Below are 24,096 nucleotides of genomic sequence, written 5' to 3'. Positions count from 1 at the left end.
AAGAGTCTGGTGGATCCTGTGTCCTTTGTGGAGCAGGACATGGTGCCCATGCAGTCCCCCACCTTGAGATTCCTCCAGTACCATGAGGTGCCAGGGTGCCTGTGGGGGCCTCCCTGCACCTACCAAAGCCAGAGAGGAGAGACACAGCTGGGAACACCCATGTCACACCCAACAGCACCTTAGCCCAGACAGAGGCTGGTGGCCTCTTTCTGAGCCTCCACCCTGGGGACAGGTACCCTGGGGGTGACACTGGGGGTGGCACCACTTCTGGCACAGAACCTGTACACGGCCCCATGCAAAGCTGGTGGCCAGCACCACTCTGAAGAGCAGTACTTTGAGGGGGCACTGGCAGCATCAGTTTCCAAGTAGGTGTCCCTTGGGATGAGCACAGAGGATGACAAAACAGAAGTGGGGAACGGAGGGGCTGTGGCAGGCAATGCCAGGCAGGACAAGGCCCTCAGGGGTCCCCCAGGAGTGCAGAGGAATGGAAGGGCCCCTGGCCCTGCCCTCGGCTTTGTTTCACACTTAAGAGCCTCTAATTAAAACCAGGCACAAAGGCCCTGGCTGGCGGTGGGTGTGAGGTGCCAGCAGAGGACGGGGGGTCTGTCACCAAGGGAACAGGAGTGACACGGGGTCCTGAGCATGGGCACTGCGGGGCCCCCGCGTGCCTGGGCATGAGCGGGCACACAAGTGCCCACACACACACACGTGTGCACACACACATGCTCTCTACCCTGTGGGCTAAGGAGAGCAGTGCTCAGGCCTGGTTTGTACTGGTCTAAACTGGTCGGTCTGATGGTCTGCAGTAGCTCCGTGCATGGGAGGGGTCTGTGAGCAGCACTGCCCGGGGGTTTGGGGCAGAGATGAGCCCTGGGGTCTGTGTGGGGTGAGCCAAGCCCTGGGGTGCCCCTGCCCTGGGGACAGCCTGGTAGGCAGTGGGCACAACTTTAGCCAAGGACCACAGAGGGTCCCCAGCTGGATCAGGGGGCTGGTGGGTGACCCCAAGACTGGCTGTGACAAGCTGGGGGATGAGCCTTCCCCACAATATGGGTCTGGCTGCCTGGATCCCTTGGGGTGGTGAGACCCCAAAGCCATGGTATCCCTCAAAGCCACCCGCAGTGCCGGCGGGGCATGGAGCCCACCGGGGTGGGTGTGGGGAAAGTGGCTTAAGCACACCTTGACCTTGCTGGCGGGGGAGGGATCCCCTCAGCTTGTCGGACACATCTCCTGCCAGCGCCGGCATTGAGAGCGCTCGAGCCCGCGCGCGGAGGAGCCGGCATGAAAAGGCAGCTTAGGCATCTCCTGCTGCGAGAGATGGATTAGGGGCTTCGGGGAGGCCGGGGGACAGCCAGCGCCACAGCCACCGTGCCGCGACGGCCGCGTGCCGGCGGCCGGGCCGCGGGGCCGGGGTGGGCACGGTGGGCACGCAGCCACTCCCCCATGGCACCATCCCGCTGGGATACCGGGGCAGTGGGGCGGGACCCTGGGGGTCCCCAAAAATGGAGAAAAGCGTGTGTGTCAAAGTGCCAAGGGCTGTCCTGGCAGGGAGGGGACACCCGCGGCTGGCAGCCCCGGCCCCCCTGCGGGTCCCCCTGGCCCGGCCGCAGCTGTCACTGTCAGGGCTTGGGTATTTTTAGAGCCGTCCTGGACTGCAGTGACCATTTCTGCCCATGGAGTGCATGGGATCGGGGGGAAATGGGCACTAATTTCCCTTTCTGCTTTGCTCTGGGGTTGGAAATGCCCTTTAAGTCCCCAGGGAAGCACCTGGAGCTGGCAATGGGTTCCCATGGGGTGCAGGGACCCTATACTGGGGGGGTGGGCATGGTACAGCCACTTCAGCCCTATCTGGTTGGGGTCTGTGTTCCCAGGGAACTGACACTGATGGCCCCACAGGGACAGCCTGGAACCCTGGATGTCCCTTAGGAACTGTTCCAGGTCTGTGGGTGACCCCTGTGGTGGAAGTTCAGGAAGGGATGGGGTGCCCCCCTGGTCATCCCTCCCTCTCCCAGGAACAACTGTGCCCCCAGCTGGGGGCAGGGGACCTGCTAGCACCAGGCATGTGACAGGAGGTGATAGAGCTGCTATTTATACCCTCCTGTGTCAGGGCTGGGTGTGGGGACATCAGCGAGCCCATGCCACTGGCCCATGGTGACTCTCAAGGTCCCTTGAGTGCCAATCTGTCCCCCAGCACCAACGAAATTCTCCTGTAGGGAGGGGTGGGCTCAGTGCAACCAGAAGTGTCACACTCCATGGTGTCACACAGCCATTCCAACTCTCCCCAGCCCATTGGGGACACAGAGTCACCACTGTGCCAAGTGGGGCACAGAGCCGACACAGGGACATTGAGCTGTCCCCACACCGAATAGGGACAGAGTTGTCCCTATGCTCAGTGTGGACACTGAGCTGTCCCTGTGTCTGACAGTGGAATGAAGTTGTTCCCAACAAGGACACTGAGTTGTCCCTGTGCCCAGTGGGACACAGAGCTGTCCCAGTACCAGTCCCTCCAGGATAGAGGGGCAGATGTGTCCCTCAACCACCACAGGTCCTGGTGAGCACGTCCCCAGCAGCAGAGGCCCTTGGCACAGAGACAGTGCCAAGTGGGGAGGTATTTATTCCTGGCCTCCCTCCTGCTCCTGTCACAGCAGGGCTGGGGAGCACAGCCCAGAGAGGGCCCCACGGAGAAGAGGGGCCTTGGTGAATGCAGCACCAGCTCCTGGTCCTGCAGTGAGGGGCCTCTGCCCATGCTGGGGTCTGGGGTCCCCTGGCCTGGGGACACTGTACCCCTCGAGCACCCCAGGCAGAGAAACCCAGGGGTTGTCCCAGCTCATCCCTATGGCACCAGGTGACACAGGCAGGGCTGAGAGGCCTTGGGCAGCACTGTGAGCACCCAGGACCACCATGCTCTGAGCTCAGTGTCCATGGAGTGTCAGGTTCCCAAAGCCCAGGCCTGCAGGGCTGGGTACCCCCACCCATGGGTGATGATGAGCACCAGCTTTGTGCACCCAGAGGGGTGGGGGGATGTTGAGAAGAGGCAAAGGACACCAGTACAGCGGGGTCCTGCCAGGAGAGCTGCCACCTTCCCCACATTCCCTGTTCCAGGTTCATCCCACTTGGGTTGACACAGCCCCATCTGCTTGCAGGGCCTGGTTCAGCACCCCATGGTGGGTGGGGGTCCCAGTGGCCACCTGGGTGGGGTAGGAGCTCCCTGTTGTGGGCACAGCCCCTGCACTGGGCCCAAGGGTGCCCACCCAGGACTCACGGGTGGCCTGGGTTGCAGGACATTTGACTGAGTCACCCACAGGGCTGTTCTGCATGGGATGGCCAAGCTCCTGGGGCACGGGTCCATCCAATCCTGCCCACATGGACCCACCTGGATGCTTTGGAAGGACAAGGAGAGGACCACAGACCTGACATGGGACATTGGTGTTTTTGCAGGGAGTTGAGTAAAGCAGACAGGCAGAGCATCAACAGGACTTTCTCAGGGCAATGAGGAGCAAATTCAATCATGTTTCTGCCCAGCAAGAAACAGACAGAAACACAGCCCTCCTGCAATGCAAAAGTCCCAGCTCACAGCCACCAAGCCCCTCTCAGCAAACAGGGCTGGCTGGTCCCAGGAAAGAGCCAAGATTAGAATCATAGGATGTTAAGGGGTAGGGATGGACCTTAAAGACCATCTAGTCCCACCCCTTCCTCCACAGGCAGGGGTCACTCCCACTAGACCAGGTTGCTCAAGGCATTGCCCAGCCTGGCTTAGAACACTGCCAGGGTTGGGACATCCACAGCCTCCCTTTCCTGGGAGGTTTTAATTTCCAGGATATCCCGGGGGAATTCTCTCAAGGCTGCTGAGGTGGGGCAGTAGGCCGAGTAAAGCATTCTCTCCTGACAAATGAGAGGCACATGTTCCACGCAGGAGTTCTGGCAGCACAGACCAGCCTGGCTCACTGTAGGACCAACTCGAGCCTAGAACTACTCCGTGGAGCACAAAGCACAACTAGTGCTTCAGGACTCACAGCCTCACTGCGCAAGGCACAGGTGTCCCCTCAGGGACAGGTCTGGTGGCACATGGAGACTCAGAAAACACCCTGCAGACAGCCCCGATCTCAAACTCTCCCTCACCCGGCCCTGACAGGCAGCAGAGGGCAGCAGGGCCCGGGCAGAGCGGCTGCTGTGGAGAGGAAAAGCAATGAATGAATGGAGAGACAGATGGGATCCGTTTTTCCTGCTGTCAGGGGAGGTGGAGGGCCGGCGACACACGGCACTGTGCTCAGGGACAGCTGGTGACAGCTGTCCTGGGGGATGGGGAAGCAGAGACCTCTGCAGAACCAAATCTTAGACCCAGAACCCAGATCCAGACTCCAAAAGCAACTCTAGCCCACAAATCCAGACCCAGCCCTAGCCCCATCCCCAGACGCCAAACCCAGCCAAGGCCTCCAAATCCCACAGCTCCAAGTCCCCAGTCCTGGCCCCAAATCCAGACCCTAGAGCCGACCCCGATCCCGATCCCAAAACCAGACCCACACCCTAACCTAGCACCTGCCCCAGCCCCATTGCCCACGGCACTGCTGCTGTGCCACTGCAGAGAAGAACAGGGCTGTGGCTGCACGAGCCGGGCGCACATTTCCCACTCAGGAGCGAGGAGAGGCCTCTGCAGCCCGGCTGGAGGGCTGGGGCAGGAGCCAGGGATACGAGCACACTCCTGTCGGGCCCTGGGCTGTAGCGCGGGGCTGGCTCTGAGCACCGCGATCCGGCTCAGGATTTGTGCTGGGCACCGCCTCAGGGTTGGGTACGATTACTGCGATCTCCGTCCCGGCTCACCCCGGGTTCGGGGCCGCCCCCGCGCCGAGGGGTCCTGGATGCCCTCAGCCACGCCCCGCGCGGCCCCGCCGAGCTAGCTCTGCGCATGCGCCGCCTCAGCAGGCGGCACGGACCGCGGTTCACAGCGGGAGCGGTGGCGAGCCCGCGGTCCCATTGGCTCACACGACCATCACTCAAACGATTGGGACAGCTCCCATTGGCTCGAGTGGGAGAGCGGGAAGGCTGAAGCGGAGCTCGCGCTCCCCGTTCTCCGGATCGTGCCCTCGCCGTGTGATGCCTTTACACATGCGCGGCGCAGGGGGCGGGAAAGGGAGCCCCGCGCTGCGGCGCAGCTCCCGCCCTAATTGGCTGCTAGGCACGGGCATGCGCTGCTCGCGCCCTCATTGGTTGTCGGGCGCGCGCGTGTCGCCGCTTGCGTCCTCATTGGCCGCCGGGGCGTGCATGCGCGCTGCCATCTGCAGTCAGATGCGCAACGAGGCTCGGCGGGACGTGATCTGTCCCGCGGCGCAGGCCTGAGGGCGCGGCCGGCCGTGCGAGCCGGTTGTGCCGCCTTGGTGTGCCAGACCCCGGCGTGCCGCTGTCTCCAGGCCGGTCCTGCCGCCGCCGCTCCGCCGGGTTCCGCTGCAGCAGCCACTCCGCTCCGCGCGGTGGCGCCGCCGAGAGGGACCGCCTTCTTACAGATCACGTGACCCTGGTTGCTGCGCACGTGACCGGTGGGCGGCGCATGCGCGGTGCGGCGGGGGCGGTGCAGGCGGGCGGTGCTGAGGGCGGAGGCGGCGGCGGCGGCCGGAGCGGGGCCGGCGTGAAATGGCGGACAGGTTCTCCCGCTTCAACGAGGACAGGGATTTCCAGGTACTTCCTTCGCGCCGCCCCGCCCCGCGCGGTCACGGCCCCTTATGCCGGGCTCCACCGCCTTCCCCGTCCCCCCCACCTGCACACTGGGGCTTTGTGTGCGGGCCCGACGCTGCGCCGCGGCGGGGAGCGACACAGAGGGCAGCGAGAGGGGCCGAGGCCGGCTCTCAAGATGACCCGCGGCCGGAGAGAGCGGCCCGGGCACGGTGGGCAGCGGGCGGCGTGTTGTGACGGTGGCGGCGAGGGGCCGACTCCGCGGAGGGACCCGGCGGGGGAGTCGGTGAGGGGATCAACCCTCCACCAGTGATGGGGCCGACCACCCCCGTGAGGGGTTGGGCCTGTCCTTGGTGAGGGAACCAGCCTCGCGATGAGGGGATCACCCACCCTGCCGTGAGGGCTCTGATCACTCCCCCCGAGACCCGCACCTCACCGTCCGAACATCTGCCAGCGACCCCTTCTATGTGGAAAACGCCACTTCCTTCTCACACCCGGCCCCCCCGCCAAAACATCAGTATTTCGACGTAATTAACGCCACTGATGCTGTTTGAAAGGGGGTTTAAATAAACAATGGGAAAATTAACGTTGACTCATTAAGCTTGAACAATGACATGTTGTTCTCTGACTTCAGTCCGAGAGAGTCTCGGGGTTAGAAAGGAAAACAAAAGGAGCGAGGGTAATGCTGCTCGAGGAGAGCCATGGATGAGCTGTTCTGTGGGCCCTTGTTTTGGGAGCTTGGCGTTGGAATGGTGCCGTTCATCCTCACTCGGGCCTTTCACCCAAAAGACTTGGGAAGATTTTTTATATTGTGGAGCTTGTGTAATTCTGCTTAATCTGGCATTAAGGTGCAGTCTTGGAAGCAGTCAGGACATCCAGGAGTGACTAATTTATGTTGCTTCTAAGAGGTGCACGCTTCAAAAATTGTTATTTAACTGTGTTAGAAACACAGAAGGAAATAAATGCCAGCGTGGTTGTGTGCAATGTAGGCATTGCCTGCTCTGAGGAGGGAGGTTTTGCTCCTGCCACAGCCCCAGACATGGGCTCGTTTGCATCCTTCATTTCCTTCAATGAAGAAATGAGCCATAGTTAACGCTGAAATAGTCTCATTTGGCTTTGAAGTTTGTGTTTCAGGAAGTGGAGTGAGCCAGATCTTGGGCTTGAAAACATATTTCTCCTAATCCTTTGGTAAGGGAGAGATGCAGAACCTAAACCAAGTCAGGTACTGTGGCTGTGCCCAGGGAATGGGTGAGCTCTGCAGTCGTGTCCACATTTGCCTTTGGGTGTCCTTGTTCCTGTCCCTTTGTGGGGAAGCCCCATGGCAAGAAAAATAATTGTAGGGGCAAAACCTGTTACTGTGTCGTGGCTCTGGGCGCGCAGGGGGAACGTGTGGTGATGTCAGGGAGAAAACTTGGCTCCGTTACCTGATCCCAAGATCTTGGAAGCTGCTGAGTGTGCCTGGGGACAATAACTCAAGTCACAACCTTGTTTCCCCATGACTTTAAAAAAGGGCACTGTTCTAAATTGGGATTTATCTGTTCTAAATACCATGCTTTCCTTGTCTTTCCTATAGACTAGAGTGAAAAATAAAAAGATAAGGTTTGGTTTTATGTAAGTGTCAGTGCTCTGTTCTTCCCTGCCTGAAAATATGCCAGGGAGAAGAGAGAAATTTTATTTTGTGTTAAAGCTTCCTGTGAGGGAAAAGTGGAATCGATCCCTTGGGATGAGCAGTTTAGAGCTGATTGAGGCTGCAGAGGACTGAAGGTGAAAACAGTGAGCTGTGGAAGAGATGATCTGAGGGGGACTGGGCCAAGGTCACACTGAATTTTGGGAGGCAAGGGCCTGTGCACCTGCCCTTGACAGCTGGGCAATCTTAACAGTTTTTCCAAAACATATTGATGGAGGAAAGCTTTTTGATGAAGAAGAGGGAAAAATGGGGTTCAACGTCACTTTCAGAGAAGACTTCTGAATTTTCTTCTCTGTATTGAGACAGAGATTGCTTGAGCTGTAACATGGGTGTGGAATACAGGAAATGTTTGCTGTGCTGGGTATTTACAGGGCTGCTGTGGCCATAGGTAAAAATACTCTTGCCTGTGCCTCTGTAGAAAATCCTGGTCTGCACATATAGCAAAGACAGGAGCGTTTCTGTCGGTGTTAGGGATGCCCTTTTCACACAGTTATAGTTCTTTGGCAGGTGAAATTTCTGTCCTTTGAGCAGGTGTGACTCTGGATGCAATCCTGTGTCCCTGCCAGGCTGGTGAGTCCCACGGAGCATGGCCAGAGGGACAGAGGCTCTAAAATTACACAGCTTGATCAGGGATGGATGCAGTGTGGGGGGGGAGGCTGGGGACAGTCCTTGGATTTTGTTCTGGGGTGATCTACTTGTGATGTCCTTGAAGTGAAAGGGTGTGTAGCAGTTGGAGAGAGAAACAAAAGGTGAGGAGTAAAGAGTATAGGTCAAAGGAACCTTTTAGCTGTTTGGAAGAAAGGCAAATATCTTGGGATTAGTGATGTGGCTAATGGAAAAGTCACTGGATAAAAAAAAGGTGTTTCAGAGTTCTCATTATTGTTATCAGCTGCCTTTCTGAAGAGAAGATGGAAAGAGTCTGGGTTGGGAGGATCGGTTTGGCAAGGGTGCAAGTTGAGCATGGTAGGCAGGGGAGAGCTGGCAGTGCAGGGTTAGCAGAGGTTATCCTCAGATTTCTGAGCTTCTGATGTGCTGGAGAAAAGTGGATTAAAGGTGAGATCTGCTGGGAGCTGTTCTTCCCTCCCCTGTGCCTGACTGAGGAAAGATCGGTGCTATCAAGGGAGGCAGGAATGGAAACATACAACACTACAGGAAAATCAGGAAGGAAGGACCTAAATCAGCTGAGAAGGAGAAAGTATCTGTGGTCTGAAGTGCATGGAAAGGTGCTGAGGGGAGAAGGGTTATTGGGCAGAGGGATCAGCTGAGAACTGGAGAGAGAAGAGGGAGTGAGGGATCTTCCCATTAACTGCAGCCCAGTGATGCGGTGGGCATGCAGAGAGCTGCAGAGGGAGTGATGCTCCTCCTGGGGAGTTATAGGGACCCCTATAGAAAAGAGTGGCTTGTGTAAGGATAAGAAATCATATATCCCTAAGGATGAAGGTTGTGGTGTGGAGGGAGAGAAGAAAGATTGTATACACTGAAATTGTTGTGACTCCTCTCTGTGTTTTGGTGGAAGGAACCTTGAAGCTGAGGGTGATTTGGAAGTTGAAATTGCCGAAGGAGCAGGAACGGCGCTGGAGGATATCACTGCAGTGAGCCGATTAGGCAGCCCTGGGGTTTTTCTTCGCAGGATTGTTGTGCTGTTGCTGTGCTCTGCAGCTTTAGAAGCCACACTAAAGGCTTAGATCCTCTTCTCTTTTTGCTTTAAGCTCTGAAACCTTAGAGAAACTTGGAAAGCCCCTGGTTTTGAGTGTACTTTGCAGGTGCCGAACCTAATGACAGCTCCATAGAAAGGCCTTGAGCTGTGCTCTGCCTGTCGAGGGAGATCTTTCCATTACCAGATCAGCACAGGGCTTCATTTGGGAGCCTTGGACAGGGAAATAGATTAGTGGAGGGGAAGGGATATCCCTGACCTTCCTTCTCTTGCCTCTTTTCTAGGCTCTGCAATGGCAAGTGAAGTCTTGGGTGGCACTTTCAAATAAATCCCAACCTTTTTTCCATTTTCCATCCAGGAGAGGTTATTTTTGGGTTTCTGACAAGCTTAGTTCTTGGGGTGAAGGACTGGGGAGCTTGTCTGTCTCAGGCTCTGTCACTTGTCCGTGCCACTGTCCCCTGGACTGATGGGCTTCTCTGGCAGAAACAGATGGGAACCACCATAACTTTGAGGAATTCTGAACAATAGCTGTAGTTGATGCTAACAGATTATTGTAGGAGCATTAATGAAGGCTGTATGAACGTATGAAACTGCTGCAAAAAGTAAATATATTTTTAGTGCTATTTTTGCATTTGCAATGATTTTATTCTTCAGATCAGGTATGCAAGCTCAAAGAATAAATATTGTGGATGTCTCTCTCACTGAAAGCCAGTGGAACTCCCTCTTACTCCCAGATGTTGATAAGATGTTTTCTTGCTGCATTTTTCTCCTTTTCATTGTTGAAGCAGAAATATTACCAGCCATATGTGTCTATGTGTACAATAATTTCCTCTTCCTACGTACATTGCACTTACTGGCATCATTAGCCAGACGGAACACAGGCTGTTCTGTCTCTTGGTTTTTTGGTGTTGTGTAGTCTGTGTAATGGAATAACACTTCCACCCAGCAGGAAGAACCATGCCTGGTTTTCCCTGCTGGGTGGAAGTGTGGCTAGTCTGAATCTCAGCTCGGGTATTCCTGTTAATTCCAAGAAGATAGGTGGTTTTTTCTTTCCCTCCACAAAGGATTTGAAGAGCTAAGCCAGCACATCGCTGTGCTTCTGGCCCTGTCCGCTTCCAGCAGGTTGAGCTGAGTGCTGCTGGCAGGGGGATTTTATGCTTTTTAATTGGCAGAATGTCAGGGATAAGTTCTGTTCCCAAGCAGCTTAGGCAGCGCTTTACTGGACAGCTGGGCCAGCAGCGAGGAGGTTTAGAATCCATCCTTAATGAGTGTGGCCATGGCTGCAGCCTCACTTCACTTCCCAGGTACTGCCTAAGGGAAGTGCATTTGATTTTCATGTCCTTCAGCAGGCCCAGCTGCTCAGGGCGATGTGGCACTGGGAGCTGATGCCTGTGCTCTGCACTGCAGAGAGATAAAGAGGGTCATTTTCTCTGCCTGCCTTTACTAATTGGGAAAAGAAAAACTTAATGTGGGGGAACGAGGATTGGAATCTCTGCAAAATCTGTTACGCTGAGCTTTCAAGTGATCCAAGATCCTGGGGTGTGAGTTTGCCTTTGGCGGGAGTAGCTGCAAGCAGTCAGGCGGCAGCCTGTGCCTTTTCATGGGGTGTTTTCTAACTGAAGAATTAATCTGAGATTCTAGAAGATGTGTTAGAATTGTTTAGAGATCTTAATTTATCATTTGATTTGGGTTATATTTCTGGTGTGGGTCCAGCACAGGAAAAATACAGCTCTTACCTCCCTGCAGGACGTTCTGACCTCTCAGTTGAGCAAAGCAGGAACAGCAGAACTGTGACTGATTTTTTTTAACCTCCCAGTGTGAGTGAGGAGGGCAGGAGAAGTCTGGGGGAAAATGTGGTCTAAAGTAGATCAAGTAATATAAAAATTCTATAACTGGAACAATCCAGTTACAGAATATCGTAGTAGGGTCTGAAATTTATTGTGGATTTCTGGGACTCACGTGGTGAGGTAATTTTGTATAGATCTTTCCTGTCTTGGTTATGCCTTCCCCCAGTCTATGTTGTCACTTCTCTCCTACAGTGATGTTCTCTGTTGCCGAGGCCGAGTGAATGGGAAAGAAAACACTTTATCCTGCAGTTCCACAAGCCATTGCCGAGCTGCCTCGGCTTCTTCTGAGTCACCGCCTCTAAGACAAAACCCACCCCTCTAACCAGGCTCATGCCACCTGATGTGTGGGAATGTGGAGCTTCAGGAGCTCGTCTGATAAAAAGCATTGCAGCAGTTCTAGGGCAGTACTTCCTCAGCTGACAGAAGCTTTTCTGCTACCTCATGGTTTTAAACCTATAGTAATTCTTGCTACTTTCTCCTTTCAGGCAGCTCTGTGGGCAGTTAATTTGAGATTTTGGCCATTCACAGTTTTAAAGCCAGAAGTTAATATCAGGCTGCTGGCTTTGAATATCCAAGTATCACTTAGGTTTCAATTCCCATTGTTTGATCCAGTTCTGAATCCAGGAGTTTGTGTTTGGCTGCAGTGTCTCTCCCTTGAAGACTGCTGGTGATGGGAAACATTTTCCTTCGTAGATTGTTCTGGTAGTTTAGTCATTGAAAGCTGCATTTTCCTTAATTTTTCTTCTAGATTTTCTTTATTTTCAGCTTTTAGCTGAGCTTTATGTCCTTCTCTGCTATGCCAAAGCACACATTACTACTCTGTGTCCTCTTACGTGAAGGCATATATAGCATTTCTGCTCAATTTTAGCTTCTTCTGAGAGCCTTAATGGCTCTGAATTCTGTTACTCCCTTTGTGTTGTTACTACTTTCTGCATCCTAAATTGTCCATGCTTGTGATTGGAAAACTTGCTCAGAGGAGTCTAGAGCAGACTCTTAGCTGGTATAGCATACTGAGATAAACATCTTTTTTACTGAAAGATAAACATCTATTTACTACTTTTTTCGTGTTTGCCGTTCCTTTGTTGCACACCCTTGGACTATATTTTTATCCTTTCTGCTACCATGTTGCATGAGGAGGCTTTAACTGAGATTTCTCAGCCTGCTGGGTACAGCCCTGTGCTGTGGCTATGTTTGTACAGGGCTCTGTGAAAGCCGACATGGTGTGTTAGGGAGTTGAAGCCACTTTTACACGGGTCAGGTTGGCTCTGTACAAACACATCCTCACTCTTGCCTCCTCTTTGTTGGACTGCCTGGTCTGCAAATTGAGCTGGCAGGTGCTCTGTTTCCTCTGATCATTGATAACAGTATTGAATGGAGTTTGAATCGTGTTAATGTACTCCTGAGGGAGATTTTCTGTGAGATTTTGGTTTAGAAACAATTCTTTAATCAAGTCAGACACCACAGTAAGAAAGAGAAGGCAGATAATGTTATAGAAGCTTGGGAGTTCATAGTGGTAAATAGATTACACCCTCAATATTACGTGATTAGCACCCTATCCCACCAGGGTGATTTCTCTTTGCCTTGTACTATCTGCTGTGGTCACACACAGGAGGGAAGGGATGGACCAGAGGGACCTGAACAGGCTGGAGAGGTTGGTCGATGTGAACCTCATGAAGTTCAACAAGGGCAAGTGCACAGTCCTGCACCTGGGTCAGGTCAATTCCAAGCACAAATCCAGGCTGGAGGAGAATGGATTGAAAGGAGCTTTGAGGAGGACAGGTAGTATTGTTTGATGAGAAGTTAAGTGACTCAGCTCTGTGTGCTCACAGCCCAGGAGCCAACCATGGGCAGCAGGTGACGGGGGAATTCTGCCCTGCTCAGGTGAGACCCCACCTCCAGAGCTGCCTCCAGCCCTGAGGTCCCCAGTGCAGAAAAGACGTGGAGCTGCTGGAGTCAGTCCAGAGGAGGCCACAGAGATGCTCCGAGGGCTGGAACCCCTCTGCTCTGGAGCCAGGCTGGGAGAGCTGGGGGTGTTCATCTGGAGAGGAGAAGCTCCAAGGAGAGCTCAGAGCCACTTCAAGGGGCTCCAGGAGAGCTGAAGAGGGACTGGGAGCAAGGGACAGGACAAGGAGAAATCACTTCCCACTGACAAAGAGCAGGGTTATATGGGATGTTGGGAAGGAATTCCTCCCTGTAAGGATGATGAGGCCCTGGCACAGGGTGCCCAGAGTAGCTGAGGCTGTCCCTGGGAATGTCTAAGGCCAGGTGGAGCTGCCTGGGATAGTGGAAGATGTCCTGTCCATCCCCTGGGGGGGATAGAACAAGATCATCTTGAAGGTCCTTCCCCACCCATCTTCTTCCATGATTCTTGGGTTGTTGGAAAGTCCTGGTTAGCCGTGAAGTTGTGGGTGCTGGAAGCTGCAGCAGCTTCTGCATCAAGGCACATTAAACATGACAAAGAGAAAATTGTGTGAGTGAGGCCAGTGCTGGCTCTTGAGTAGAGCTTGCTGAAGGACTGCAGAGCATCCCTCGTGTTCTGGAACAAATCCACAGCTGGTGTTGGTGCGGCAGAAGGAATCTGAAAGACATGAAATTGTTCTTGTTTGGTGCCAAAGTATGCAAAGCAGAGACCTGCCTCTGGCTCCCACTCCTTGTGTGGTACAAGCTGTTTATCTCTGAACTGTAGAACATGTTTTTATTTGGAGAGCTCTAAGTGGGTATTTATATGCACGTTTTCCTGGTTTAAACCTCTTGACCTGTGACTAGTCTTAAATGTGTTCTGCTGAGTGAGTTTTCAGTGGGTTTGGATTTAGTAGGAAAAATTTTGTCAAAATTATTTTTTAGTTTGGTAAACAAAAGGTGCCATCAACTTCTCAATGTGCAATTCCAAGGTACTTCTTTCAAACCTTGCCAATTTAAATTCATCTCTGAGTCTCAAGTGATTGCTTTTGTTGTATTGACTTGAGAGGATTTTCCTGTTAAGTACTCTCAGAATAATTGATGTGTGTGTCTGCTGAAAATGAGGTTTTGCTGCAGCTTTCACAAGATGTTGACTGTAAATATTCAGCTGTTTCTGGGGGTGTGCAGATGTGCCATGTCCGTACTTCCCACTTATATTGCAGGGAGAGGTCTGGGAAAGCGATTCCTAACATGTGGAGGGTGGTGAGAACGTGTTGTTTGGGAATGCTTCACCTCTGTGTTGCTAGGAAAGAATCTGTGGGGTTTTTTGTGTCTTTACAGACACTACAGGGAACAACAGGAAGAAAGATAATTTTGTTCTGGGAAGCATTAACAAAGGCTTTTCAGGTGCCAATACAAAGTTGCTTTTGTATTGCTTTTTATAGCTTTGAGAACCCATGTATCCTTTAAAATTATCCAAGAAAGTTTCCAGGATTGGATGGAGCTGTCTCCTAGGTGCATGTCGATATTAATTTTTTTTTTTTCTGACTACATAATGAATATTCAGAAAACACTGTAAGCTACACTTTCCTGGAGTTGTTTTTGAGTTCTTTGAGTGGATTTCTAAACATCAACATGGTTGTCTGCATCAATTACGTTTTGGAGCCCTTCCATGATATAGAGTCATCAGGCCCTGCCGAGCTGCAAAGGGCAGCATGAATTACTGCTGTGATCTGCAGTCAGCCTGCGTAGGGAGGTGTGGATCTTGCAGAGGTATTAGAAACCCGTTACATTTTGATTGTGTGTAATAAACACAACGATCAGTCATGGGGAGCTGCATTTGGGTTTAACACCTTCCTTCCCCCACTGGTCTTGGCTGAAATTCGCTGCGAGATTGGTGGCGATGTTGGTGATAGAGCCCCACAAATAAATCAGAGCACTGGCAGACCTTGGCACTTTTATGTCTTGTGTCTCATCCACGCCTGGGATGAGCTTTTATCCTGCCTGTCCCAAACATGCTACTGCAGCTGCAGGTGATGGGTGTCTCACCCTCAGGCCGCGTGCAGAGAAGTGAAACCAGCATGTCTGGAAACAGCTGCCTGAGCTGGAAAGGTTTGTCAAAGGAGAACTAAATACAAAATAAGTGTCAATGGTGGTTTGCTGAAATTCATGATCTTTGGGTCAGGCAAGAGGCTGGTGCTCCATCAGGGCTTAACAGAGTGATTCCTGAACCTCTTGGCAGCTGTGCTGATGCTGGACAGGCAGCATTCACCCAGGTGTCCTGGATGTGGGATGTTTGCAAGAGTGCTGGGAGCCATCTTTGGGAAAAGTGGATGGATGTGAGGGTGCCTTATCCATATAAAGATTTTGTAATTGCTCCATCTCTTTTAAAAAAGAAACTTTCAATTTTAACAGGATATTTGCTTCTGAAGTCAGAGGGTTTTTTTCCCTGCTCCGTGGGAGTGCTGTGTGCATGCAGGGAGGGAAGATTTGCCAAGATGGCATTTGCTCCCTTGTGCTCAGATGCTGCGCCAGTTCCCTGTGCTCAGACCTTGCATCTGTGCTGACCCGTCCCGGGAGGGCTGCAGGAAATGTCAGCTGTGCTTCCCAGCCGCAGGAGCAAAACATTCTGGGATCTGCAGCTCACATGGCCTGTTCTGGCTTTATCTACACTAAAAAATGGCTTTTTGCGGAGGGACTTAGTTCTCTTTTTGGCTATTCCTGTGTCTCAGCTGCTGTTCTCAGCCTAATGCCTGCAGGGCTTTTAGGAGTGGGGAGTGGGCTTGGTTAAATGCTTTTAAGTGATACTTGTGGGTAACAACCATGAATTTTATGACTTGACGTAATATTTTTGGAGTTTAAGATTTATTGATTGAATTAATGGATAAATAGAATATGAAGAAGTGTTGCTGATTTGCTTTAGTGTTTTAAAAATCCATTTTCTAAGGTAAATGCAGTATAAATGTGATTTTTTTTTGAGTCTCTTTCTGGTACTCTCCTAGCGTAAAACTAATTTTTGAATATCTAAGGAGCACACTGCACTCTTTTCAAGTGCAGTTAAGCAGTCATGATCATGCTGTGCTCTTTTCCAGTGCATTGAAGAAATAATAACAGTGAGTATAGTAAGGCTTTTCTACAAAATTGCTTTCTTTAGATTGTCATTGGCGTAGTCTCACGAAGCAGCGTTTCTGAGTGCCTTCCTGAAAATCCAGTAGGGACGTAAATAGATTGTTTCTGCTGTGACGTCTCAGCAGCTGCATTCTGCCTGTTCCCTCCGCAGCCATCCCCGCTTTAATGCTCCCAGGCAGAGCCGCAGGGTTTTATGCCAGAATCTTTTCCTATTTTGCTCCGTTCACAGCATTGAAGGCGTTGTCCCTCTGCTTGGAACAGGCAGTGTTTTCCAATCCGGGGCTCTTGCTATCTGACTTGTGTTGGGCTTATAACTCACCTTATCCTCTCTGGTGTTAATAACAGCAGGCTGGTGTGACGGGGCTCTGCTGGAGCAGGAGCCCAAGGACAGCTGAGTGGAGGTGTCCTGGAAGGATCCCCAGACTCCATTGTCCGGCTCCTTTGTGTCCTGCTCCTAGCTCTCTGAGCTTCGTGTCCCCAGCTCTGGCCCAGCTGCCACATTTTCTTTGGGAATAATACATGGATAACTTAGGGCTGTTCATCAAAGAAACCTCTCACATGGAATGTGTTCTGCATGCTGACATCTTAATATGCTCTGTGTTTGGGCGGATTGCACAGAGCAGTCCAGTAATTAATATCCAGGGAGGTCTAATGGGCCTAAAGCAGTTGAAGTGACTCATCCTTATTTTGTCACTGTGTTGGTAGTGTTTTAGGTGACTTAGAAATTCAGGCAGTGCTCATGACCCAGCTCTAGTTTTGGATACACCCTTTGGGGTGTGAGAGGGAAGGAGAGAGCATATTTTCTTCTGCTTGTCATTGTGAAGGTGCTTTTATAGGGTTCTCCCTTTCAGTGATTCTGTGTACCGTATCAGCCTTGTGGTAACCCACCTTCCTGAAGGGGCTTCATGTAGAGGAGAGAGTGAATTCTGTGATACTAAACTGTGATAAATGATCTTTAATCAACAATTCATTTCACTTGCATTGAGTGATTTATTTGCAACAATTCTTGCCACTAAGGATTTTGGGGTGAAAGTGTAATTATGTTCTTAAAATTTTTTTATTATGCTGACTGGGTTTGGTTTCACTGCCACAATGTTTGGGACCTTGTAAGTAGGAAAGAAGCAACAATGCTCTTCCCCTGAGCTATTAACTTGAATTTCCCCAGAAATGCAGTAACTCTACTGGGTATGGTCTGGGACAAAATGGCATTTGTCAAGCCAGGGCTCCAAAGTATTTACAGTCCAAAAAAGGGAGAACAAGAGTTGAAATCCTGCATGGAGGCAGCTTTTATTGGTTGATTTTTCAAATGCCGTATTCAGTGTGTGAGAGCTCTAAGAAGGTTTGGCCGAGAGCTTCGAGCAAGGATCAAACAATGGGAAAGTGGAGGAGAGAGCAGAGAACACGTGACTATGAGTAACCAGAGTGGGTAGAGTGCCAAAGTTCAGATGATATTACACAAAAATTACAGGGCACAAACATGTTGGCTCCTGGAGATGAATGCACAAGGCAGCCAAGTGGTGTGTGTGGTGTATAATGAGGAGTGTTTGCATGCTGGAGTCTTGTCCTTGCTTCTCCTGAAGTAGGAAAATGTATTGAATTTCAGTGTGGTTGTAGGGAAGCACCAGTGTCGGAGCACTCGATGTAGCACAAAGTGAGAGCAATAAATGCTGCTTAAGTGGAAGCCTCTCATCTTACTTGCTGTGCTGTTCCAGGGTGGATGGAGAAGTGTCTGTGAGGAAGGGACAGTGCAACACATCTTGTTTCACAAAGCGGAAGTGAGAGACCCTGATACAAGCGGCTGTAAAATGGAGGGGCAGAGGATGAGGGGGAGGAGGGTGTTGCAGTCAGCCCCAAAATCCTTGTCCACAGGAGCAGGTGGAAGCTTTGCCATTTGCTCCCAGGGCTGGGAATTTACTGCATCTCTGTAACAGTCGTACAGGAAGAAGGTATGGGAGTAGGTTTTGAGTGGTGCTGGGTTTAATGCAGCTGTTATTTCATGTCGTAGTATCCATGGGGTTGAATCCAAGAGATTGAATCTTTCTTTAAGGTTTAATTAGTTGTTCATTTTAAGTGTTAAAACATTTTGTGTTCTTTGGATTCATTGTCTTGAAGATACAGCAAAACAGAAATGTTTTATGGTGCCTTTGATGCACCAGGTTGTAGGATTGGAAAAGAGGGAAACACAGAATTCCCCCCAACTTGTTCCTTAGCCAGTTCCAGTGATGAAGAAGCAAAGGGACAGATTCTGCTGCCTCCAGCTCCAAAAGGCCTGGGATCACCATGAAGACAAGCAGCACTGTGATCATAGCCATAGAAGCATTTTTCTCTTACCTGATTAAACATCACTGGGGTCTGAACCCCCATAAATCCAACCTCACAACAGTCACTGGGTTGTCTGCTTGCCTTTTTCCAGGGTGAGCTGCTTCATGATGGAAGGGAATTTTCCTTTTATCATTTATTCTAAATATTGATAAATAAAGAGCAGTGTCTATGATGAGTATTGATTTCAACTTGGTTTGGACACTTTATTATTTTGAGGCCTTGAATTTCCAAGCCTGACTCAGGAGCAGGCTGGCAGCATTCCCATGGGGCCTGTTCCTGTGCTCCATGGCCTTTTTCTGCCCAGGACTTCCAGCTGACAGGCAGCACCTGCCTCTCTGGAAAGCTCCAGTTTTAGTATTGCAGCTGTTTGGACCAGGAACAAGTAGATAGATGAAGTACCTAATAAATCCCAAAGAATAAGAATACATAAAATAACCCCCCAGAATACGTGGAGTGGGTAGTGATGGGATCACCAGAACTTAGAGATAAAGGCTTTGTTTGCTCTTTGTTTCTCTGGCCATGGCACAGGGAGTGCTCAGCCTTTTGCATAGTTTCAGGGAGGAGATGTTGTTTTAAGCATCAAAAAAGTGACTTGTGAAGCTTCAGAGCAGCAAGGCGTGCTCCCCTCGGACTGGGATTGACCCTTGCCTCGGTAAAAACAGCTTTCAGTGCCTTGGCAGGCAGCCCACCAGAGGAGCTGGCAGGAGTATTTAGCTGTTCCAGGTAATGTAGTGGTGTGTGCTGAGCTACCTACAGGCAGCGGGTGAAAGGAGGTACAGGGACGTGTCTGGGTTTGTGCTGTGAGAGTTTCAGCTGTTGGTGAACTGAACATTATGTGGGTATAATGTTTTAATAGATGAAGCTTAGCAATGTGGTTTTGCCAGTGTTGGCAGCATGTGCACTCCTGACTTGCTCTGGTTCTCTTGTGCACTATTTTTTGGGAGGCTGGGCTGTCCCTCAACCACTAAGGCAGGTTTTTGGTGTGTTTAGGTGTGGACTGTTGGATGCCTCACACCTGAAGTCTCTGCATCCACACTGTGCTGTTTCTGAATGTTGTTAGCTTTCCAAAGCAGCTCAAAGACGGCTTGTGCATAGTAAGTTTGCCTTCAGCTTGCTCCTTGAAGGCTGTCCAAAAAAAAAAAAAAGAGTGGGAGTGGAGTGCTGTCTTGCAGTTTAAACCCCAAATTTGCTCTGGAAAGGCCATGGGAAAGACGATGCCTGGGAGCAGAGCATGGACAGGGTGAATTTACCACCAGGGCCTGCAGGTGATGGATGGGCTGGAAGTTGGGGCACCAACATCAAAGCACATTCTCTTGGCACCAGGTTTTAGTCAAGATGTTCCCTTGCAGATTTGCATTGCTGCATAGGAACACTCCTTCCAGAGGATTTTTGGAGGCTGGTGCCTGGCTTGTAATATTCCAACCGTCGGTCTGTTACAACTGCAGTTTGCTCTTTCGCGTGCTGGCTTCCATTAAAATTCTTGCAGAAGGAAGAGTTGGTATTGGTGGAAGTAGGAGGGTGACAACATGTTTCTCTTGGCAGCAGTGCTGTGTATTCCTGCTCCAAGGGATTGTGGAGCTGGGATGCAAATAGAACCTGCCAGGGGTTTGGTGTGCACAGAGCAGGCAGAGATTCCAGTGGCACTGCGGGGACTGAGGAGGGAGTGGCGGGTGACAGCCAAGGCATGGCACCTCCTGGAGTTCCTCCTGTGACACTGAGCAGGGCCTGGGAGTGGAGGAGAGCCCAGTGAAACCATCCCCTTCAGTGGCTTTTGGTCTCATCCCAGCTGCAGGAATCTCACTTCTTTTGCTTCTGAGTTTGCAGCTGGAAAGTCCAAGTGTTTCCTTTCCAGGTCTGTGCTAGTGACAGTGGATGTGTTGCATCATGGACCTTTTGAACAGCCAAAAACGGTTCACCATGTTTGAAATCTCAGGAATTTGAGGTTTCAGAAACCTCAAATTATGGCAGAGCTGCAGTGGAGATGTTTGTTTTTCCTGAAATGGCCCTTACTCGTGTGTTCCTGTGCCAACACTTGCTCTGGAGAACAGAGATTACCATTGCCTTCCTAGCTCACGTTCTCAGTATCCAGCCAAAAAGGTGGGAAGATGCAGTTTTTCCAAGGGGGATGGTGGTCAGCTGGCAGGGGGACTGCTTCAGGTCAGGACGAAAGGCTGTGTGGTGTGTTGGGGGAATCACTTCCACAGACAGATTGCTGTTCAGATTTGTGGGAAGGGCTGCTCCACACCATGGACCAGCACTGTGGGCACAGGGACAGGTTTCTTTTGGTACCACTGCGGGGTTTTGTTGGCTTAAGGTGTATGAAATCATATGTATCTCTCAAGCAAATTCCTGGTTCAGGGAAAGCCTTCTAGTGGTGGGGACAGCCATTCCTGCTGCTCCTTGTTGCGTATGGTTTCCATGCTGGCACTGGTGCTTATGCTCAGTGTTTTTGTAGACTTTTCTAAGGAAAAAAAAAATCCAGAGGCATTGTTATTGTAAATGTTTGGTATTTTGCCAACTTTAATAGTTTATGTTTGTCATCAAATTGGCTTAGTTTTTAGGGTTTTTTTGTTCTTACAGCTGTTACACTGAATTGAGCCTGTGTTTAATAAGTTCATTTGTTAGCAAAATTATATGAAATATAACACTGTAACCAAACCTGTCTGGACACTAAACTGTTGGAAGTGTGTGCTGTGGAGCTGACCCTGGTTTTCTCTTGCAGGGCAATCACTTTGATCAGTATGAAGAGGGACACCTGGAGATAGAGCAGGCGTCTCTAGACAAGCCCATCGAATCGGTAAGGCCCCCCCTGATCAGCATCGTTCCCTCTGGAATTAGGCCATGCTCGGATGGTCCTTGATGTGAATGCAGTCAAATCTGATAGCAGTGGGCACCTTGTTGGCAGTGAGGGGTAATTGGTGGTAAACTGCATGCTGACCTTAAGTGGGCCTGGGATTTAATCTTGAAATAGTCTTAAAACTAAAACCTGAAAATTGAGTCCAACGTGATATTTCAGGAATTATTTAAAATAATACATTCATTCATAGATATTTGTTTTAAGTTTTTATACTTTTCTTTGAAGAATCAATTTAACTTAAATGTGAACCTGATGGAATAGTATAGTAAAACACATTTTGATCCTTTTTAGTTTATATTTTTGGAAAAGTACCAGTGTATTTAAAGTGTTAGAATGACACCTGGCAGGTGTGGAGAGAGGGATCAGTGTTAGTCCAGCAGTCCTTCCCCATGGAGTTGAAACTGCCCTGAGCCGTTCTCTAAAGTTGCTTAACCTTGAGTTAGGTGTGAAGACTCCTGCTGTAAGATGGAGGAAAAGTAGGTTTTGTTTAGTTTTAATTTTTAAGCTTTTTGGAGCTTTTTAATTTTTCTCTTTGCAAAGCACCTTCTGCTGGTTTTAGGCACAACAGCTTGTTCAGTCTAAGCTGGACCCACATTTGGCATTTAGCTTTAGCTAAGTTTCATTTGCAGTTTCCTTCAGAAACAAGAAAACTGGTAGTGAATAATCAAGGGACACTTAGTGGTGTTCTGATTAAGTCTAGATTTTTGTTAAGAAAGCACTTGTCAAGTGTTTATTTTTCCTATTTATTGAAGTTAAAGTTTCTCCACCTTAGCCCCTAAAAGAACAAGTGTTAGCCAAAGCCCACTATATATTTTTGTTGGTGTGTAGGTTGGTGTTGTGCGTGTTTGTGTGTGTGTTAGATGTTTACCAAAAATTTACACAACTTGGGGTGTTCGACATTTTTCTTCCGCAGCAGTTGGCCCATATTAGCTAAGCAGCCATGATCTGGTTTGTATTGCACGGTCTGCCTTTTTTAATTTCTTCTCTAGGGTTTCCTTTCCCTTTCTTATTTCTGTTCTTCTGGTCCAGTGAACACTGCATATAGTACCTAATGTCTTAATGTGCTGGCATGATGCTAGATTTAGGCATGGCAGTAATTGATGACGCATGAGATAATGCTGCAGAGATGGGAATTGGTATTCACTGTTCTCCTGAATACTTCAGTCTTACCTTGGGACACGGGGATTTGAATTAAAATGCCAAGCTGAATGGAAATATCATGGGAAATGTGTGTTGGTAGCCTAATATGGGCTACACTGGAAATTAGCATTTCAAAATAATTCAAATGCTGCTTACAGACTAGACTGGTTACCTGATTTCCAAATAGCTTTCCCAAGGAGAGGAGTAGAAGAGATCACAGATTACATTTCTGGTATTCCAGAGGGAATGATGCCTATGGAAGTGTATAAAGCATGAGCAGGTACCCTGGGCCCACGTAGGCTCACTGTGCAGCTCTCATCATCCACAGGAGTAATGCTTTGGGCAGTTTGATTAATGCTGAACTGCAGCAGAAAAAATAAATTAAATTACGGCTTTAATGTTTTATTCATGTATGTCGCTCACCATTCAAATGTCAGGACATTTTTAATCTTTACAACTCCTTGGTAGGTACCTAATTGAAAACCATGGGATGAAGAGGACAAGAGACTGGCTTATTTTGGGAGGAGAAAGAGTTAAAACCTCAAATTGTTCTTTAAAATCAAGTTTGTTCCACTCTTCTTTTGTCTAAAATAAGAGAATCATAGAATCACTGAGGTTGGAAAAGCCCTCTAAGCTCATTGAGTCCAGCCAATTGCATAGCACTGCCAAGGCCACCCTTAACCCATGTCCCCAAATGCCACATCCCCATGGCCTGTGAACCTTTCTAGGGATGGTGACTTTAGCACTTCCCAGGGCAGCCGTGCCAGTGTCCATCCCAGGATTTCAAAGCTGTGGCTGCTGCACCGGGTGGGGTTTTGGCCTCCTGAACTAGTGTAGCGTCAAAAACTGCAGTCAGAAACAAACTAGTCCCTTGGTCCACATGGTCTTTGTAAAAATACATTGTTGATTTTTAAATTCCCTATCAGGGAAGCAGGAATTACTTTGTTGTTTTTTTCTGACACCTGTGGAGGTGATTTTGCTTCCACACTATTAATGATAAGTGTGCTCTTTGAATTGGCAAATTACACACATCACCAGAAGGAACAGTTTCCTTGGCAGAATTCAGTGGGGCACCTCTCCTGCAAGATATTTCACCGAGAAAGAAGTGTTCATTCTGCTGTTTTGGCTTTTTCCCCCTTCTTTTTTATGCTGTTTGCTCACCCAGAACCAAAATTGAGAGGGAAGAAGGAAAGGCAAGTCTATGTTTTAGAACTACCATACATCTAAGTATTTTCAATATTAACAAATTGGGTTTTAATCCTTAACCAGTTCTCTGTTAGCAGTCCAACTGGCCTTTTCCAAGGAGTCTGCTCAGAGTCATGAGGGAGCCTGTGCTCCATGGTATGGAAGCAGTTTGGGTGATGAACATCCTGTGTTTATAACCATGGCAGATCAAAGCCCTTCCCAGTTAAAACGTCATTCTTTAAAATGAAGAGTGGATTAAGAATATTCTCATAAATGTGCTCCTTGCAGCTTCCCAAATCTTAGTGACAGGCAGGTGCTCCAAAGCCTGCAGGTGTTTGGGGATGGGAGGAGGGTTTCCTGTGCCATGTCCCTGTGACAGTCCCTGCTGATGTGAGTGGCATCCATCTCTGCAGCATTATCTGTTGAGAGGTGCTGACTGTACTGCTACAGCATGCAACTCAAAGGTGGCTGGAAAAATAGGTTTGGGAGTCTACAGATCATTACAATGTTGAAACGTGTCCTCAATTAGCCTACTGGTGTTGTTGTTCCTGTTGAAATCCTACTGTGTATAGCTTGTTTAGGCCAAAGATGTCTGGACTGGAACATGCGACTCTAACCAGAGTACATTTATGGAAAACAGTGCTGCCAGGAGCTAGGGATGGACGTGGCCTGAATGAGTGCCAGCTGTTTTCCATTACTAAATTGAAGAAAGTAT

General features: G+C 49.9%; 1 protein-coding gene across 3 annotated transcripts in view; it reads left to right on the top strand.

Moving 5' to 3' along the window:
* Positions 1-5,581: 5,581 nt before the first annotated feature.
* The window catches only part of GPATCH8 (G-patch domain containing 8), a 55,790-nt gene continuing 37,275 nt past the window's right edge, over positions 5,582-24,096 (top strand). The window contains exons 1-2 of one of the 3 annotated variants that reach the window (XM_083877562.1): positions 5,582-5,667; positions 20,922-20,996. In XM_083877562.1, coding sequence (XP_083733688.1) covers positions 5,623-5,667; positions 20,922-20,996 — 120 coding nt within the window. In that variant the 5' untranslated portion in view covers positions 5,582-5,622. Of the gene's footprint in view, positions 5,668-20,921; positions 20,997-24,096 lie in introns of those variants that run through there. The other 2 variants (XM_083877563.1, XM_083877564.1) reach the window with 2 other exon arrangements.

Source organism: Zosterops lateralis, assembly GCF_965231275.1.
Source record: "Zosterops lateralis genome assembly, chromosome: 24".
NCBI lineage: Eukaryota > Metazoa > Chordata > Aves > Passeriformes > Zosteropidae > Zosterops > Zosterops lateralis.
This window is presented reverse-complemented; position numbering and strand designations above follow the sequence as displayed.